Genomic DNA, 19814 nt, shown 5'->3' on the forward strand with positions numbered 1-19814 from the left:
CCCCTACTACTAGCAGGGGTAGGAAGGCGGCCCAGACATCATTACCTTCAGATGTATCTCTGGAATTAGGGGCAGCTAGGACCCCCTAGTCTGAGGGCCAGTGTAGGAGCCCCAGTCTCTTGTGATCCCCTGCCTCTCCGTGATAGTATTAAACAAGAGTGGAAATTTCTGCAAGACAATAAGGGAAACTCTCGATTGGTTTCAGAGAAAGAAAATAAATCTGCTAGAATGTCCCAGCCAATCACCTGACCTGAATGCAATGGAAAATTTATGGAGCTAAAGCTCAGAGTTCATAGAAGGAGCCGATGGAACCTTCAAACAAAGACTTTTGTTTGAAGAATAAAATCAATTTCAGTAAGCATGTTTAATACTTTTCCCGTGTCATTTCTCAATATTAGACAAAACAATCACTGATCTCGGGGAGACCAGCCAGTGAAAACACTGCGGGCAGCCAACGACGGCGCTCAACACAGTGAAATCCTAGGTGCATTGCCCCCTGGGAAATATGCAAATCAAAAAAGTCCATGGAGCCTCTGTTAGGAGTCTCAACACAGAAACTAGCCAGATATCCCTCCGGGAAGGACCCAGCCAAGGAGTGGCTTCTTTTAGGAAACCACCATAACCACCATATTAAGTGGCTCTTTTAGTCAATATCCAACTAGCCAGAATCCTACTCCACACTGATGAGGGGCAATACCCCGAAACAGCTGTCTGTGGATGGATACCTGGCCTTGGTATTTCCCTTGTCATATCTTTAAACTTGTCAAAGAGTTGGATATTGACTAAAAGGGCCACTTAATATGGTGGTTATGGTGGTTTCCTAAAAGGAGCCACTCCTTGGCTGGGTCCTTCCCGGAGAGATATCTGGCTAGTTTCTGTGTTGAGACTCCTAATAGAGGCTCCACGGACTTTTTTGATTTGCGTATTTCTCAATATTACACATTGGTAAAATCATGGACATCTGTGATTTGATTTTTTTTATGTGTGGAATGGATGTTTTTTTTACTGACATCTGGTGAGAAATTCATGTCATTAGCCCTTTTAGAAAAAATATTTACTTAGAAAATTGGTAATATGTTCAATAATTTCACCCTCTGTATATTGAATATTTTTACATATGTTTGCTGAACTTTTTTGTATTTATACACTACTGACATAGTAGCTTGCACCTGTTTACTTTTGCTTGATTCTATTAGGAAGTACTGGTCATTTCTTGTTTCTTTGCAGTCATTGCATTATATTTTGTAAACATTGCAGAATGTATTGCAGCTAAGGACAAAAATATCTTTAAAGAGAATCTGTCATGTGACTTTTTTTATATTAAGCTGCCCCAATTTGTTTAAAATTATGCAATGTACATCATTAACATTGTTTAAAAAATAAAAAATTCCATGTATTTATCTTAAAAAAAGACTTTATATGCTTAGGTGAATGCAATACATACATACCTTAGGTTAAAGTCAACGGGACAGAGTTTTTGCAGGGTTCAGTCAATGTCATTCAAGTTCAGGCATGATTCTTTTTTCAACTTAGTCATGCCTCCAGCATTGTAATTGATTGCACCACAGGTCCTTCACCATCACTTCTCTGCTGAGCTCTGCCAATTACAGTCACATGGATGTGACATCACCACAGGTCCTGCATCATCACTTCTCATCTTCTGATTACCACAGGTCCTTTACAATCACTTCTCTCCTGAGCTCCCCCCATTATGGTCACATGATCGTGACATCACCACAGGTCCTGCACCACCACTTCTCTTTTGCTGATCACCATTTGTCTTTCACAATCACTTCTTTGCTAAACTCCACCCATTACGGTCACATGGACATGACATCATCACAGGTTCTGCACCACCACTTCTCCAATGCTGAACTCTGCAGATCAGGGAGGGTAGTCATTATCTGGCACACCCCAACAAGTTTGCCAAGTTGGCAAATGAGGGGGATATCCGTACAAGGGTAGCATCACTACATCAAGAAACATTCACTGACAGCCAAGGGAATGTTTGCTCCAGTAAGTAAGAGAACAGGAGTGCAGGGGAGCCCAGAAAGATGCTGGTAATGTGATATTCAATAGGGGAATAGGCAGGGCAATCTATTAAAAAATTGAGATCCTTGAATTGTGTGATTTCCTGGTGCTTCACTTGGATACACCACAAATCGGGTTGACAGATTACTTGGAGGCCCTTTTGAGAACCCAGTGGTTATGGTGCACATATACACCAATTGCAAGGCGAAAAGTAGTTGGGAAGTACTACTTTTGAGCACAGTGCAGAGCTCAGAAAAGAAGGAGCACCATATTGGCGTTCAGATTTAGATGGAATGGTTTGGGGGTGCCATGTCACATTGGGAGAGCCCCTCACATGTCAGAAAAGCAGTCTCCAACTAAGTTACTCCATTTTACAAACTACACCCCTCATTAAAATCATCCTGGAGTGCAGTGAGCATATTGACACCACAGGCGTGCCACACAATTTTATAACAAAATGGGTGGAGAAGAAAGAATAAATACATTTTTTCACTAAAATGTTGTTTTAGCCTCGATTAGTTTTACATTTTTTAAAGGGCTAATAAGAAAAAAAATGGACTGTATAGTTTGTTGTGTAATTTTTGAGTGCGCCAATACTCTCCACGTAATCCAGAAGGCGGTACAGTGAAAGGTGAGAAATAAAAATCACAAAATAATAAGTTTTCATTTATCCGTTAATGAGATGTATAGTAGAGGGGTTTTTAAAACGCTAAACTTAAAAAGATGAGCTAATAACATGACCTTAATGCCTTTGACTGGGAAAATGCCCTAAAAGATGAACATTGCCTAAAAGATGAACATTGTCTAAACAGTTACAGGTTGAACTCGATGGATGTGTTTTCTTTCCACCTTCCCACAGGGCTTTCTTTCATGCTTTTTTCCTTGCTTTTTTTAATCAATAAAAAGCAAGGAACATTCATCCCAGCAAAGTCTATGAGAATCATGACTTGCTGTGCCCAAGTGGCTTCTTTTTTCCGTTGCTTTTTTTGTTGCTGAAAAAAGAAGCAACTTGTCAATTATTGTTGCTTTTTTCCCCTATCTCAATATATAAGAATAAGCATGAGAAGAAGCATGAAAGCATGAAAAAAAGCATGAAAAAAGCACAAAAAAGCAGCTTTTTTCCTGCCAAGAGATGCTTTTTGTGCTGAAAAAAAAGCACTGTGGGCACGTAGCCTAAACCTTGATATTTACATAATTACTGTATGTGATGTTACTATATAGTGTACTTTTTAAAAATAGACTTATTGTTTTATATAGTTATTAGTAATAAACAAGGGGGAAAGGAACTCCACTCAGTAGACAGCAATTGATAAACCAGATTAACCAAAGTCCGGAGGGTGCTAGTTCTGTACTTGTGCCACACAGCAGAAACGAGTATTGGGGAGAGAGCAGTGCAGCACAGCCATCAGGTAAGATAAAGACATGATTTATTTCTAATTCATTACAAACTGGACATGAAAATGGTTTACAGTGACTCATTTCTGGCAACCTTGCGCTCTTATTTGTAGCGTGAAATCGTGTTTTTCTCTTACCGGGTGGCCGTCCTGCACTCTTCCCTCCCCCCTACTCAGTTATTAGTAATAGTAGTTATAGAATTTATATTTTAAAAAAAAAATTAGTTTCTTGAGAAATGTTTTAAATTCATTTTATATCTTTAGTTTCTTCAGCAATGAAAACTCAGTTTGTCCAATCTCCCACAAGGCTCTGTTTAAATCCTGGAGAAAATGCTTCATTCACTTGCAACATTTCAGCACTGAAGAGCCCTCCAAAAGACATTAACTGGTACAAAACAAATGTAAAGATTGCAGATGTAAAGACTGTAACACAAAGAAGACTGTATATAACTATAAACTGGAATCTGCGAGAAGCCAAACTGCACATCGTCAATGTTACTTTTAATGACAGTGGAAAATATAATTGTGGTTACATATCTGAGAGTGGTGGCGTGATCATCACCAGCAATGAGGCAGAGCTGTTTGTGGATAGTAAGTATGGCAATTACCAATCTTTAATTTACTTCTTTAATATTTGTTTTTGCAGTTTTCAAACTGTCATTTATTTCATTTTACTGTAGTATCTATTTCATAAAATGCTAACAGGGATATCTGTCTTTCTAAAGAAAAAAGGACAATTGTCAGCTCAATAGGAATAGGAATAAATAGGGCATGGTGCACGGTGACTCTGGGCCGGCTTCCAGGTAAAGGCTTGACAAAAAGAAGGAAAACAGGAAAAATCCAGCATCTGCAAAACATGGATAATTAGTAAAACATGATTGATGGTTCACCATGAAAAAGAGGGAGTGATACAAAGATATTAAAAACATGGGAGGAAATAGACACTAGTTTACGCGTTTCGAGCAGATGCCTCTTAAGAGCAGGCTGACATTTTTACAAACACCATTTTGGATAGATGCGATGTTTTGATCACCTTTTATTGCAATGTAGTTTCACCCCAAAAAACTTAATTCTGGCATTTTTATTTTTTTTTTCCCATTACACCCTTTACTAGAGTTGAGCGATGTTCGAGGTTCACCAATTTCATGTTCGAGTGATTTTGGGGGGGTGTTCGAGAAGTTCGACAAACTCAAGCTTTTTGCTAAAAGCTCGAAGTTCGAGTTACGTTCGAGAATGGTTCGAGCATCAAAAACGTGGCTTTTCACAGTAAGGCTATGTGCACACGTTGCTGTCTGCATGCGTCCTGCGTCCCCAGCACAATCCCTCTCTCTTTCCTACTCACCGATCACGGGCGTTTCGCTGCACGGCTGTCACAAATCTGCGGCGTCTTTCCCTCTTTTGAAAATGGCTGCCGCTTCATTATTCAATCAGTTATTCCGTGCTTTCCCCACACACAGGCGCCCATGATTGGTTGCAGTGAGACACGCCCCCACGCTGAGTGACAGCTGTTTTACTGCAACCAATCACAGCCGCTGGCGGGCGGGTTTATATCGTGCAGTAAAATAAATAAATAAATAATAATAAAAAAAAATGTGGTTCCCCCATATTTGATATCAGCCAGGATAAAGTCACATGGCTGGAGGCTGTTTTTTTGTCAGGATGGGGAGCGCCACGGTATGGGGAGCCCTCCAGCCTAACAATATCACCCAGCAGCCGGCCCACATGCGACAGTCCTGGGACTCCACCCAGCTCATCCCGAATTGCCCTGGTGCGGTGGCAATCGGGGCAATAATGAGTTAATCATGCCAGGCGTCTCCCCGAGATACCTTCCATGATTACACTGAAAGTGAAAGTAAAGAAACACACACAGCGAAAAATCCTTTATTTGGAATAAAAGCCAAAAAAAATTCTCTTTCACCATTTTATTAAAATCCCCAAATACCCCTCCAGGTCGGACGTAATCCACACGACACTGTCAGCTCTGCTAGCTCTGCTACATGAAGATGACAGGGAGTGCTCTGTGTCCTCTCCACGTAGCACCTGAAGTGAACTGCGCTGTAATCTGAGACTTCAGTCTGCAATGCAGAAGTCAAGATTATCAAATCTGGCTATGTTTTTCATTAGACCTAGTGGCTGAATGGTTAGAGTGCTCGCCTAAGAAGCAGTACTTCACGAGTCCTAGCCCCAGGCGTCCCGGTAAAAAATTTAATTTATTTTAAATTAGAATTATTTATTTATAATTCTAATTTAATTATGCACTGAGGGGAGGAGCCGGACATCAGCTGTGAGCCGCACCTCTAAGATCCGAGCAGTTCACGGAATGAGGCTGCATTGCTCTCTCTCTTTCTCTCAGTCAGTCAGTCTCAGTCAGTCAGTCAGTCAGTCAGTCTCAGTCAGTCAGTCAGTCAGTCTCAGTCAGTCAGTCTCAGTCAGTCTCAGTCAGTCAGTCTCAGTCAGTCAGTCAGTCAGTCTCAGTCAGTCAGTCAATCAGTCTCAGTCAGTCTCAGTTAGTCAGTCCCAGTCAGTCAGTCAGTCTCTCTCAGTCAGTCAGTCTCAGTCAGTCAGTCAGTCTCAGTCATTCAGTCTCAGTCAGTCAATCTCAGTCAGTTAGGCTAAGTTCACACTTCCGTTGTTTTGCATCAGTCACAATCCGTAGCCTTGAGGAATTACGGTATCCTGCAAAATATTTTGCAGGAATCCTGTTTTTCCCCATAGGCTTCTATTAGTGACGGATTGTGACTGATGATGCTGCGTTGCATCTGCTGCGTCGCGGTCAGTCGTTTTTTAACTGACCGCCGGGTGGGAGCAACGCAGCATGTAACGTTTTTTGAGCAGCGTGATCCGTAGGATTTCGCTGCGCATGCGCTCTCTGGCTCCCCGCCCCCGTAACCAGGATAAACATCGGGTAACCAAGCAATGCGCTTTGGTTAGTTACCCGATATTTACAGTGGTTACGGGTGCAGGGAGCCCGCGCTGAGCTGGTATCCAAGATAAATATCGGGTAACCAAGCAAAAAGTGCTTTGCTTATACCCGATATTTACCCTGGATACAGTGTGCAAGGAGGCCGACACTTCACCACTCGGCTCCGCCCCCTCCCGCACTCCGTATGTGTACACTCAGACACACACTCACACTCACACACACACTCACTTGTCCCCAGCCCTGCAGTCCTCGCGGCACTGACGTCCTCAGCTCCACGGCCCCGCTCGGCTCCGCCCCCTCGCGCTCCGCCCACTCCCGCACTCCGCATGTACACACGCATGTAGACACACACACACACACTCACCTGTCCCCAGCCATGCAGACCGCGGCACTGACGTCCTCAGCTCCGCCCCCCCGAACTCCGCCCCCCGCACACAACGGAGTCCGACAAAGAAATTCTTTTCTTTGTCACCGTTGTACAACGCATCAGTCACATGCGTCAAGCAACGCATGTGACTGATGTAAAACAACGGAAATGTGAACTTAGCCTTAGTCAGTCTCTCTCAGTCAGTCAGTCAGTCAGTCAGTCAGTCAGTCTAAGTCAGTCAGTCTCAGTCAGTCAGTCAGTCAGTCAGTCTTAGTCAGTCAGTTTCAGTCAGTCAGTCAGTCTCAGTCAGTCAGTCAGTCTCTCTCAGTCAGTCAGTCTCAGTCAGTCAGTCAGTCAGTCAGTCTCAGTCTCAGTCAGTCAGTCTCAGTCTCAGTCAGTCAGTCTCTCTCTCTCCTCTCTTCTCTCTCTCCTCTCTCTTCTCTCCTCTTCTCTCTCTCTTCTCTCCTCTCTCTTCTCTCTCTCCTCTCCTCTTCTCTCTCTCTTCTCTCTCTCTCCTCTCTCTCTTCTCTCTCTTCTATCTCTCCCTCTCTTCTCTCCTCTTCTCTCTCTCTCTCCCTCTCTCTTCTCTTTTCTCTCTTTTTTATCTCTCTTTTCTCTCTCTTTTCTCTCTCTTTTCTCTCTTCTTTCTCTCTCTCTCAGACCTGGCGATGATCAGCTGATGCGGTCACCTGACGGCATCAGCTGACACTATAAGTCGAGCGGTGAGGCCGGCTTTTTACCGCCCGGCCGGCTAAACTATCAGCTGCTGCTGTCGGACAGGAGTCTGCACAGAAGTGTGTAGTTTTTTTTTTGTTTTGTTTTTTTCCACTGATGCATCATCTGATTGTATAAAAGCCGTTTATACAATCAGCTGCTGTGTCATGTGATTCAGGCCCTTGAACCTGACACATCATCTGATCGCTTTGCTTTCCAGCAAACCGATCAGATGATATTGGATCCGGATTGGACGGCGCGGGAACCTTGACCCAGGATTACTGCGGAGGGGGGTTCTTTATTTCAATAAAGATGGAGTCACTAATTGTGTTGTGTTTTATTTCTAATAAAAATATTTTTGTGTGTTGTGGTTTTTTTTATCCGTACTAGAAATTCATGGTGGCCATGTCTAATATTGGCGTGACACCATGAATTTCGGGCTTAGGCCCAGTTGATATTATACAGCTAGCCCTAACCCCATTATTACCCTGCGAGCCACCCGTCACCAGGGCAGCTGGAAGAGTTGGATACAGCGCCAGAAGACGGCGCTTCTATGAAAGCGCCCTTTTCTGGGGCAGCTGCGGACTGTAATTCGTAGCAGGGTGCCCAGAAAGCTTGGGCACCCTGATCTGGCGGATTCCAATCCCCAGCTGCCTAGTTGTACCTGGCTGGAAACAAAAATTGGGCGTAGCCCACGTCATTCTTTTTTTTAATTAATTCATGAAATTCATGAAATAATTAAAAAAAAAAGGGCTTCCCTATATTTTTGGTTCCCAGCCAACAAATAGGCAGCTGGGGGTTGAGGGCAGCCCGTAGCTGCCTTCTGTACCTGGCTAGCATACAAAACATGGCAAAGACCACGTAATGTTTTGGGAGGGGCAAAAAACAAACTCCTGCATACAGTCCTGGATGGAGTATGCTGAGCCTTGTAGTTCGGCAGCTGCTGTCTGTCTGTATGGAGGAGAGCAGACAGCAGCTGCAGAACTACAAGGCTCAGCATGCTCCATACAGGACTGTATGCAGGAGTTTTTTGCCCACCAAAAAAATGACGTGGGCTTCGCCATATTTTTGTATGCTAGCCAGGTACAGCAGGCAGGTACGGCTGCCCCCAACCCCCGGCTGCCTAATTGTAGCCGGCTGGGAAGAAAAAAAATAGGGAAGCCCTTTTTTTAATTATTTCATAAATTTCATGAAATAATTAGAAAAAAAAATCGACATGAGCTTCGCCACATTTTTGTGTCCAGTCAGGTACAACTAGGCAGCTGGGAATTGGAATCCGCAGCACAGGTTGGCCCGAGCTTTCAGGGTCCCTCTGCTGCGAAATGCAGTCCGCAGCCACCTCAGAAAATGGCGCTTTCATAGAAGCGCCATCATCTGGCGCTGTATCCAACTCTTCCAGCAGCCCTGAAGCCGGGTGGCTTGCTGGGTAATAATAAGTTAATACTAGATTTGTTTTACTAGCTAGAATTAAGTCAGAGATTCTTAATGTCAGGCAAGTTTGACCCGGCCATTAAGAATATCCAATAAAGGGTTAAAAAAAAAAGACACCACACAAAGAAAAAATACTTTAATAGAAATAAATACACAGACACATTAGAGACTCCATGTTTATTAATCCATCTCATCCCTCCACGATCCTGGTCTTCTGTCTTCTTTCTCCTTCAACCCATGCAGATCTGCTACATCAGACAGCACTGCACGGGAGGAAGATGCTGCTGCTCCCCGTGCAGTCTATTCACTCAGTCAGTGAGCAGAGGCTGCAGGCTGTAAGCGGTGATGTCACCGCTGACAGGGGGGTTGCTATAGCAACGGTGATCTCCGTTATTGACCAGCTGTGGCAGCCGGTGAATAACGGAAAGGGGAAGCAGAACGGGAAAGCCGACCATGTGCCAGAGCATTTCGCCGGTCTATGGAGATGCTGGAATGATCACCGCGTACCGGAGAGATGCAATGACAGGACCTAGCTTGACGTCATAGCCATGTGACCAGTCTGTAGCCAATGAGATAATAGACACGTGACTGGTCACATGCTTTTTTTGACGTCACGGAAGGTCCTATCATCAGTGCTGGTTACCGGGAGGATGCAGTGATTATCGGAAGGAAAAGCGTCAGGAGACAGAGTGCAGGACATGTCGTGGGGACCTGTAAGTGTTATGGCAATGTTTATTAACTGTATGTGTACATTTATAATGTGTTTTTATGTGTTTGTGTTTGCCTCCCATTGTTTTCAATGGGGTTCGAGAGGTTCGTCGAACCCCATAGCCTTCAGAGGCTAGCTCATCTCTAGCCTTTACAGATCATATTGATTTATTTTTTATTTTGATAAATCTGACATTAGAGGCACATGTCAGCAGATCAGATCAGTCAATATACAGGGAAATGTTCGGGCTCAGCCACCAACAAAGAAAGCGACACGACTAGAGATGAGCGGTGTTTTAATTGAACTGTTCGCCAATCTCAAGTTCGACCTGTTTTTGGCGATGTTCGAGTCGTTCGACAAACTCGAACAATTAGCTTCATGGTCGACAGTTCGAGTTACCGTTCGATAACGGTTTGATCACCAAAAGCGTAGCTAGTTACTAGCTAGCTTTTCACAGTAATACTGTCATTCAATGTTAATAATAATATTATCCAAATTCAGCGTATAGTGTGTGTGTGGGGGGGGGGCGGGTTTTAGATCAGTGCTGCTGAGTGCTGAAAGAATGGCGATCACCATTTTTTTTTCCTAAATCTGCGTGTCCAGTGGGGCGGGCCAGGCTGCCATTTTCCTTATCGCCGCCATTATCTCAGTGCTGCGGTTGTGTGTAGGTCACCACTCCCGCTGTTGCTGCTGCTGTGGGCACTATAAAGTGCAATCGAGACATCGGTTTAGGGGGTAGGGACTAGTTGTAAATTCAGCCCTTTTCAGGGCTATATTAGAGCAGTTCATAGCAATTTTTGCTAGGCAGGTCTGTGTCAGCACTGTGCAAGTGTTTTTCACAGCATCTGTCCAAATCACCTCAGGCAATTCCTTTGGGCATAGTATCAGTGTGTGATAGTGGCGCAGCACTGCTATCAAGAAAGGTACCCCACCTCTCCATCTCTAGTAGTCAATTTTTAACTGCAGCTAGTCCAGGCAATTCTTTGGGGCATAGTATCAGTGTGTGATAGTCAGTGGCGTACCACTGCTGTCAAGAACGCTACTCCACCTCTCCATCTGTAGTAGCCAATTTTTAACTGCAAAAAGTCCAGGCAATTCCTTTGGGCATAGTATCAGTGTGTGATAGTCAGCGGTGTAGCAGTCTTGTAAAGTAAGATACACCACCTGTCTCCATCTCTTTTAGCCAGTTTTTAACTGCAAAAAGTCCAGGCAATTCCTTTCGGCATAGTATCAGTGTGTGATAGTCAGTGGCGTAGCACTGCTGTCAAGAAAGGTACCCCACCTCTCCATCTGTAGTAGCCAATTTTTAACTGCAGCTAGTCCAGGCAATCCCTTGGGCATAGTATCAGTGTGTGATATTCAGTGGCGTACCACTGCTGTCAAGAAAGCTACCCCACCTCTCCATCACCAGTAGCCAATTTTTAACTGCAAAAAGTTCAGGCAATTCCTTTGGGCATAGTATCAGTGTGTGATAGTCAGCGGTGTAGCAGTCTTGTAAAGTAAGCTACACCACCTGTCTCCATCTCTTTTAGACAATTTTTAACTGCAAAACATCCAGGCAATTTCTTTGGGCATAGTATCAGTGTGTGATAGTCAGTGGCATAGCACTGCTGTCAAGAAAGCTACTCCATCTCTCCATCTGTAGTAGGCAATTTTTAACTGCAAAAAGTCCAGGCAATTCCTTGGGCATAGTATCAGTGTGTGATAGTGGCGTACCACTGCTGTCAAGAAACCTACTCCACCTCTCCATCTGTAGTAGCCAATATTTAACTGCAAAAAATCCAGGCAATTCCTTTGGGCATAGTATCAGTGTGTGATAGTCAGCGGTGTAGCAGTCTTGTAAAGTAAGATACACCACCTGTCTCCATCTCTTTTAGCTAATTTTTAACTGCAAAAAGTCCAGGCAATTTTCTTTGGGCATAGAATCAGTGTGTGATAGTCAGTGGCGTAGCACTGCTGTCAAGAAAGCTACTCCACCTCTCCATCTATAGTAGCCAATTTTTAACTGCAAAAAGTCCAGGCAATTCCTTTGGGCATAGTATCAGTGTGTGATAGTCAGCGGTGTAGCAGTCTTGTAAAGTAAGATACACCACCTGTCTCCATCTCTATTAGCCAATTTTTAACTGCAGCTAGCCCAGGCAATCTGCGAGGAAGGTGCAGGTGGAGATATAATATTACCTTCATCCAAAGGTGGTGCTCTCGATGTCTGAGAGAGCTCAACACCAGCAGCTGTTTACTCTTCCGAAACGACTGACGACCTGTCAATCACTCTGCCTGTTGCGGGTAAAGAGGTGGAAGGTCTGCATCCAAAAGCATGTGTGACTGCTGTCCCCACAGTCTTAGAGGATGAAGAGCACGCAGATGTACTTTATGTGGCAGACGGTGGTTGGCCCGCCCTGCTAGGCCACATTGTAGCACAGTGAGCTTCCCACTGCGACTTATGCTTCATTTAAAGTCGTGTACAGGGTGGACTCCCCAGTATACAGTTAAACCATGCACCAGGAAAAGGACTCTAGGAAGTTGGGTCGATAAATGATTGTTTTACTTTACCAAAACAAAAAAACATGCATAAAACAGAAAGAATAGAACAATCTATTCACAAGGCCAAAAGCCTACAACCCTAAGCTGCGTCACTCATAATGGCGATTTATACCCCCTTCTCACCAACCTTTGCCTAACCAAGGGACTTTCTAAACAGTCACCTAATACCTGGTAATCCCTCTGGGTAGCAGGAGTAATTGTGTGTGTGTGAAGCCCCGCTAGTATGTGTCGGTGCAGTACCTTCAGGGACTCCACGTGGATGGAACAGTCTGGTCACAGGTAGGGAACCTTCTTTTAGGATTGTCGTGACGCCACTCTCAGTATTGCGGTCAGCGGGGACCGCCACTGCAGATTAAGGGATGCCTGGGGCTGATGGTGGGTGCAGTCAGTATATTAGCCCCCTGAGAGTGAGGCAAGCCCCAGGCCCCGGTGTATGTGTGTGGGACCACAGGTCGCAGAATGACTCAAACACAGTCCAAGAAGTCTTTCAACGTGTTTACTCACTGTTTGGAGGTCACGGTGAGATGCCCGGGCGACACTGTGATAACCAGGTGGAACCAGGAATTCCAGGAGGCCGTTCTGAGGGTAGCTGTCCACTCGCCTTCCTTGCACTCTTTCTGTTTTAGGAGGATCCTTTGCTTGAAGCGTGGTAGGACCCCTCCAGGGAAGCTGTTACCACCCTGCTCCCCTCTCTCTGGCTCGTCTGCCGGCAGCGTGGCCTTGGTGGGATGGCTTCTGGCCCTGTCCCCTTATGGGCCTGGTGATTGCTGCTTGGCTCAAGCTCTGTGTAGTCGTGGTGAGGGCATGAAGTACCCCCCCCCCACCTGTAGGTTAAGCAGCTCTGGATGATCTGCTGCCTGTACTGGGGACCTAGTTCCCCTTGTGTGCTCGGATACCGGGATCTCCGTACTCAGCCACCCTTCTCTCTGGATGATTTTCAGGCCGACCCACGGTACTCCTTTCTCCCCCGCTTTCAGCTACTGCACTCCTCAGGACCTGTCTGACACGAGAGCTCCTCTGCTCCCTTCCACACACTTCAACTTCTTCCTCCAGACTCTCCTCTTCCTCTCTCTCTCTGCCCTGCTTCCTAGCAACCAGCCCCTGAACACACCCCCAGCTGGGAATTGAAAGTTAACCCCTTCTGGCTACCCAAGGGTCCCCTCTGGTAATGTGGGAGGCCTGGTCACTATATGTTTGTGTGTGCGCCTCATCCTGGCCTTTGGAGATTACCTGGAAGCATTGCTCCCGCATGGGTGCAATACTCTGTGGTGCCTGACCAGGTCAGGGGCGCCACATTCCCCCTTAGTTATCATCAGCACGTCCTCGGGCTGCAAAGACAAGAGAAAAAGGTAATTACAAACTTTTCCCACACAGGGGCAATTATTTACATTTAAACATACCAGGTACCATTTCACCACCAACCACCCACATGTCCGAAACCCACCCAAAAACCTCCAGGAGGTAGGTCGCCGGTCCTTTTGGTGACCAGGTCTGGGCCATCACATTCCCCAGACCTTTCCTCCAATCTTCCTCTCCTGAGGGGAGTGGTGTAAGGTAGGCCCCATAAACAGGCGTACCCGCTTCCGAGTGTTGGAGGGCAGGCCCCATAAACAGGCGTGCCCCCTTGTTGGTGCAGAGCCATGCCCCTCAACAGGCAGACTCTGTGGTTGATACCAAGGAGGCAACTTTTTACAATGCAAAGTTTGTGGTTAAAGCCAGTTCATAACCAGTGGTCTAACATTTTAAGGAGGTCTCACAATAGTCCTTGTGGGCACATTTCGCTTAAACGTTACTTAACTATAAACAGGTTAAACATTACCTTTCATACCGTCACTTTGAACTAAACTGTACTTTCTCTATAGCGTAATGGGAGCTGACCAAAGTTGCTGCGGGTTGATCTACGCAGTACTATACTGTCATCTGTCTGAGGTTGTGTCCTCCCACCCGATGTATGTGTCTCAATGTGAATAATGGGTGTACTGGGTATTGATACCAGTGCATGGTCTTCTGCTTCAGCTACATTTGGCTCTTCCAGGTTCTGAACAGGTTCTTCTGGTTCTCTTACTTCTCTAGATTGAGGGAATGTAATGACTGGAATAACTACTGCTCCATTGTATTGAGGCCAACTTGCTGGGAAATCTCCAAGTACAGTATGGATCATCTTTTCTTTTGGTTCTTGAACTGGCAAAGGGTTGGGAATTTCTTCAGGGGTTCTTAGTTGTTCAGGACATTTCTTTAGGCGATCTCTAGAAACGACAGCTGTTGTTTTTCCTCCATCTTTGCTGATAAGGCATGTCTTTTCACTGCTAAGCGTTGATGGTAACACAGTATAGGGTTCTTCTTCCCAGTGATTGTCAAGTTTATGATGTCTTCTCTTTCTTTTGAGAACTATATCTCCTGGCATCAAAGGAACAGCAGGTGCTTTTCGATTGTAGGCTTTTTCTTGTTTCTCACGCTGCTGAGTCAGGCTTCGCTCCACACATTCTTGTACTTTCTTGTATTGGGCTTGGCGGTTGGAATCCCAATCAGCACCTTGTAGATGGTCTTCAGGGGTCTCAACTCCCATTTCCAGATCTACTGGCAATCTCCCTGGTCTGGCCCTCATCAGGTATGCCGGTGTGCAGTTCGTGGAACTCACAGGGATGTTGTTATACATGTCCACTAGATCGGGCAGTTTTTCCGGCCACTGACTTCGTTCTTCTAGTGGGAGCGTCTTCAGAAGGTCGAGAATGATGTGGTTCATCTTCTCACACATGCCATTGGTCTGAGGATGGTAAGGCGTAGTACGGATCTTCTGGCAGCCGTATAGGTTACAAAACTCCTTAAACACTTCAGCTTCAAAGGCTGGTCCTTGGTCAGTGAGCACTTGATCTGGATAGCCATGTGGTCGACAGAAGTGTGTCTGGAAAGCTTTGGCTGCAGTTTGACCTGTCAAGTCCTTGACTGGTACTACCACCAGGAATCTGGAGTAGTGGTCAACCATAGTGAGAGCGTAGTTGTAGCCTTGTCTGCTGGGTGCCAACTTTACATGGTCCAGGGCCACGATCTCCAGGGGCCGTTTAGTTTGGATTGGCTGGAGTGGTGCTCTCTGGCTGTGCTGGTCTTTTCTTCTAAGATTGCAGGGCCCGCAGTTTCGACACCACTTCTCTAGGGCAGATCTCATGCCCACCCAGTAGAATCTTACTTTAAGTAGAGCCTCCAGTTTCTTCCAACCAAAGTGGCCTGCACCATTGTGATAGGCTTCCAGCACCATCCTCGTATCCTTCTGTGGTACAATCACTTGCCACACCTTCTCATGCGTCCTCGGGTCAATGATGCTCCTGTAAAGTTTGTCTTGATAGATGAATAATCGACCCCTCTCCTTCCATAGGTACTGTGCCTCAGGTGGGGCTCCTTTGTCAAGGCTGGCGCCCGGCTGGCTGATCAGTTTCTTTACCAAGCCTACCGCTGGATCATTTTCCTGGGTCTCCTTCCAGTTGTAGTGAGGTAGTGGGTTCAGGGTCACCTCTTGGCGGTTGGCACGCGACTGCCGACACTGTTTTGCTCCATGGCGATGGAACGCTGGCAGCTCAATCTCTTCAAGATCATCTACATCTTCACCCTCGTCTGCTAGGTGAGGCATCCTGGACAGAGCATCTGCGTTGCCGTTCTTGCGGCCAGCTCGATACTTGACAGTAAAGTCATAATTCGCCAGTCGGGCTACCCAACGCTGCTCCATGGCACCCAATTTAGCAGTATCCAAGTGGGTCAGGGGGTTGTTGTCCGTGAAGACAGTGAATTTGGTGGCTGCCAGGTAGTGCTTGAACCGCTCTGTGATAGCCCATACCATGGCCAGGAACTCTAGCTTGAATGAGCTATAATTCTCCGGGTTTCTTTCAGTAGGCCTGAGCTTCCTGCTGGCGTAAGCAATCACACGCTCTTTGCCTCCCTGCACCTGTGAAAGCACTGCTCCCAGTCCCACATTACTGGCATCTGTGTACAGTACGAATGGCAGACCGTAGTCAGGGTAGGCTAGGATCTCTTCACCCGTCAAGGCCCCTTTCATTTGTCTGAAGGAGTGTTCTTCTGCTTCTCCCCAGTGAAATGGCGGGCCGGAGATCTTTCCTTTCTTCTTTGGGTGGCCTACTAGGAGCTCTTGCAAAGGCGCTGCCATTTTCGTGTAGCCCTTGATGAACCTTCTGTAGTAGCCTACCAAGCCAAGGAACTGACGTACCTCCCGAACGGTAGTAGGTGTGGGCCATTCCTGGATGACTGTGACCTTCTCTGGGTCCGGTGCTACTCCTTCTGCACTGACCACGTGACCTAGGTACTGGACCTTTGGCTTCAGTAGATGGCACTTGGATGGTTTCAGCTTCATTCCATATCGGGATAGCGCTTCAAAGACTTCAGCCAGGTGTTTCAGGTGGTCCTCGTAGGTCTTGGAGTACACGATGACATCATCCAGGTAGAGCAGGACGGTCTCAAAGTTGAGGTGCCCTAGGCAGCATTCCATAAGCCTCTGGAAGGTCCCGGTGGCATTGCAGAGTCCAAATGGCATGCTGTTGAACTCACAGAGGCCCATTGGGGTGGTGAAGGCCGTCTTCTCCCGATCTTCCTCTGCTACAGATACTTGCCAGTAGCCACTAGTAAGATCTAGGGTAGAAAAGTAGTTGGAGGTTTTTAAGGCAGCGAGGGATTCCTCTATCCTTGGCAAAGGGTAGGCATCCTTGTGTGTTATCTGATTTATCCGTCTGTAATCCACACACATCCTCATCGTGCCATCCTTCTTTCTCACCAGGACCAGGGGAGCCGCCCAGGGGCTGCAACTGTCCCTTATGACTCCTGCCTCCTTCATGTCCTTCAGCATGTCCTTTGTGCGCTGGTAATGGGCTGGTGGAATAGGCCTATGTCTTTCCTTAATGGGAGGATGACTGCCTGTGGGTATGTGATGTTGCACCCCTTTGATCCTACCAAAGTCTAGTGGGTTCTTACTAAAGACCTGCTCGTATTCCTGCACGACCCTGTAAACCCCATGTTTCTGGTAGACGGGTGTAGAGTCAGTCCCCACGTGTAGTTTCTGGCACCAGTCCTCTAACTGCTTTTGGGAGGTCTCATCCTCTGTTGAGTCAGCTTGTGTCAGGGGACCTACAGGTGTTATGGCGTCATCTGAGCATGTAAACAGTTTGGCTATGGTAGCGTACCTTGGTAGTCTGGCTTCCTCCTCCCCACAGTTCAACACTCGTACAGGCACTCGTCCCTTGTGTACATCAACTACCCCCCTGGCTGTCAGAATCGTGGGCCAGTGGTCTGAATGAGTGGGCTCTAGTACAGCCTGGTAATCTTGTCCTCTGAGACCTACCGCTGCTCTACACCACATCATCATTTCACTCCGTGGGGGTATCACAATGGGGTTAGCATCCATCACCCGTACACTACCAATCTCACCGCCAGTCTGTTTTACCTGTTGCTTCCTCAGAATGATTCGGATCTCCTTTTGCAAGGCTCTTTGCGACCTGCCCTCAGCACCTTCAACAATCTGGTGAAGCAACAACAACACTTCCCCTAGGCAATTTTCTATGACATTAGTGCCTAAAATCATTTGCGGGTTCCTTTCTCTAATATCAGTGTCCACAACAATCAGTCCTTGTCCCTTCATTTCCTGCCTTCCCACCTGTATGGTTACCTCTTTGACCCCGATCTGGTCTATAGGTTGTCCGTTGGCAGCATAGATGGTGAGGGAGGGGTCCGGTGGTCGGAGATCGTCGTCCGACCAAAACCTACGATAAAGGACATACGGGATCGTGGTGACCTGAGAGCCGGTGTCCAATAATGCCGGGGTAGGGATCCCGTCCAGGACAATGGACAGGACAGGACGTCCACCCACGTACTGATCACAGCAGCGACCTGGGCCTGATCTTCTTAATCCTGAGGACTGGCCCCAGGTTTGGCTCGTTTAAAGGACAGGCCCTTGCATAGTGTCCTGCCTCCTGGCAACGACGACAGATGGGTTGTCCAGATGAGTCATAGCGATCACTGCTCCTGCCTCGGGTTGGGGGACCTCTTCTCCTCCGCATCCAAGGGACGTCCTCTGGGTTGTCAGCTAGCAGGATCCGATGAGGGACTTTGGTCTCTGAGGGCAACTGCATTGCTTTCAGGATTTGTGCGACGTCCTTAGTGAGCTGTTGCACCTGGGAGGATAGCGTACTTATGGTCTCTGCTGGCGCGTTGAGTCCTTTTGTAGTTATCAGGGTCTGCGAGGAGGATTCCGCTCCTGCAGCCGTGGAACTGGCAGGCCATGCTGGTGCGACGGGGTCTGTGTCCACAGGAGGTTGGAGTGCTTTCACTGCCCTGTCTTTCAGAATGGCAAAGTCCACGTCAGGGTGTTCCAGGGACCACAGCTTCATCTGCTTCCCATCCTCAGGAGAGCGCAGGCCCCGCAAGAATTGTTCCTTCATCATCCGGTTTCCTTCCTGATCACTGACAGGGTCCACCAGCTTGAGAGCCCGTAGTGCAGCCTGCAGCCTGAGGGCATAGTCTCTTATACTATCTTGGGGCTTCTGACGGCAGTTATAGAAGTCCGTCCTCAGCTCTCCCTCGGTGCGGTGTTCAAAAGCAGCTGCTAGTTTGGCAAAGATGGTCTCAACAGAGCCCCGGTCATCATTGGTCCAGGACTCAGCTTCCAATTCTGCTGCTCCAGTCAACTGTCCCAGCACCACAGCGGCCCTCTGCTTACCAGTCATCGCGTGCATGTCTAGCAGGGTGTTGATCTTCTTCTTAAACCCGGTCAGCGTGTCTATTTTACCGACGTATTGGGGCAGCCATTGCGCTCCTGGGACATACAGCAAGGAAACTGGCATTATGGGGGAGATTTCAGCCGGCGCGGCTGCGACCGCGGCACCGGCACCAGGCGCTGCTGCGTCCAGCGCGACGGGGGCTGGCATCGCTTGGGCTGCGTCGCCCTGACCAGGGGCATTACCTCCTGCAGCGTCCATTTTTCTTCAAAAATCTCCGCGCCCCCTTTCCACTTCCTGGGTCAGAACGCTCTCCGAATTGTGGGGGTTCTGGGGCGGCCACACCTCTTCGTGGGCGGTGCTCTTCTCCCTCGCGCGGGCTGCAGCGCGCGCTTTTGAAGATGGCAATATGGCGGCGGTTCAATTTTTGCGGTCGGACCTCTGAGGCACACGGTCACCTGTCTGAACAGGTCTAGTCCTTATCCTGTTCGTGACGCCGGAAGTTGTGAAGCCCCGCTAGTATGTGTCGGTGCAGTACCTTCAGGGACTCCACGTGGATGGAACAGTCTGGTCACAGGTAGGGAACCTTCTTTTAGGATTGTCGTGACGCCACTCTCAGTATTGCGGTCAGCGGGGACCGCCACTGCAGATTAAGGGATGCCTGGGGCTGATGGTGGGTGCAGTCAGTATATTAGCCCCCTGAGAGTGAGGCAAGCCCCAGGCCCCGGTGTATGTGTGTGGGACCACAGGTCGCAGAATGACTCAAACACAGTCCAAGAAGTCTTTCAACGTGTTTACTCACTGTTTGGAGGTCACGGTGAGATGCCCGGGCGACACTGTGATAACCAGGTGGAACCAGGAATTCCAGGAGGCCGTTCTGAGGGTAGCTGTCCACTCGCCTTCCTTGCACTCTTTCTGTTTTAGGAGGATCCTTTGCTTGAAGCGTGGTAGGACCCCTCCAGGGAAGCTGTTACCACCCTGCTCCCCTCTCTCT

The 19814-nt window shown here is 47.4% G+C and overlaps 1 protein-coding gene across 1 annotated transcript in view; it reads left to right on the plus strand.

Annotated features, from left to right (window-relative positions):
* The window catches only part of PDCD1 (programmed cell death 1), a 93239-nt gene that overhangs the window by 24286 nt on the left and 49139 nt on the right, over positions 1 to 19814 (plus strand). Inside the window, exon 2 of the mRNA XM_075338504.1 lies at positions 3713 to 4016. Coding sequence (XP_075194619.1) covers positions 3713 to 4016 — 304 coding nt within the window. The remainder of the gene's footprint in view (positions 1 to 3712; positions 4017 to 19814) is intronic.

Source organism: Anomaloglossus baeobatrachus, chromosome 3, assembly GCF_048569485.1.
Source record: "Anomaloglossus baeobatrachus isolate aAnoBae1 chromosome 3, aAnoBae1.hap1, whole genome shotgun sequence".
Classification (NCBI taxonomy): Eukaryota; Metazoa; Chordata; class Amphibia; order Anura; family Aromobatidae; genus Anomaloglossus; species Anomaloglossus baeobatrachus.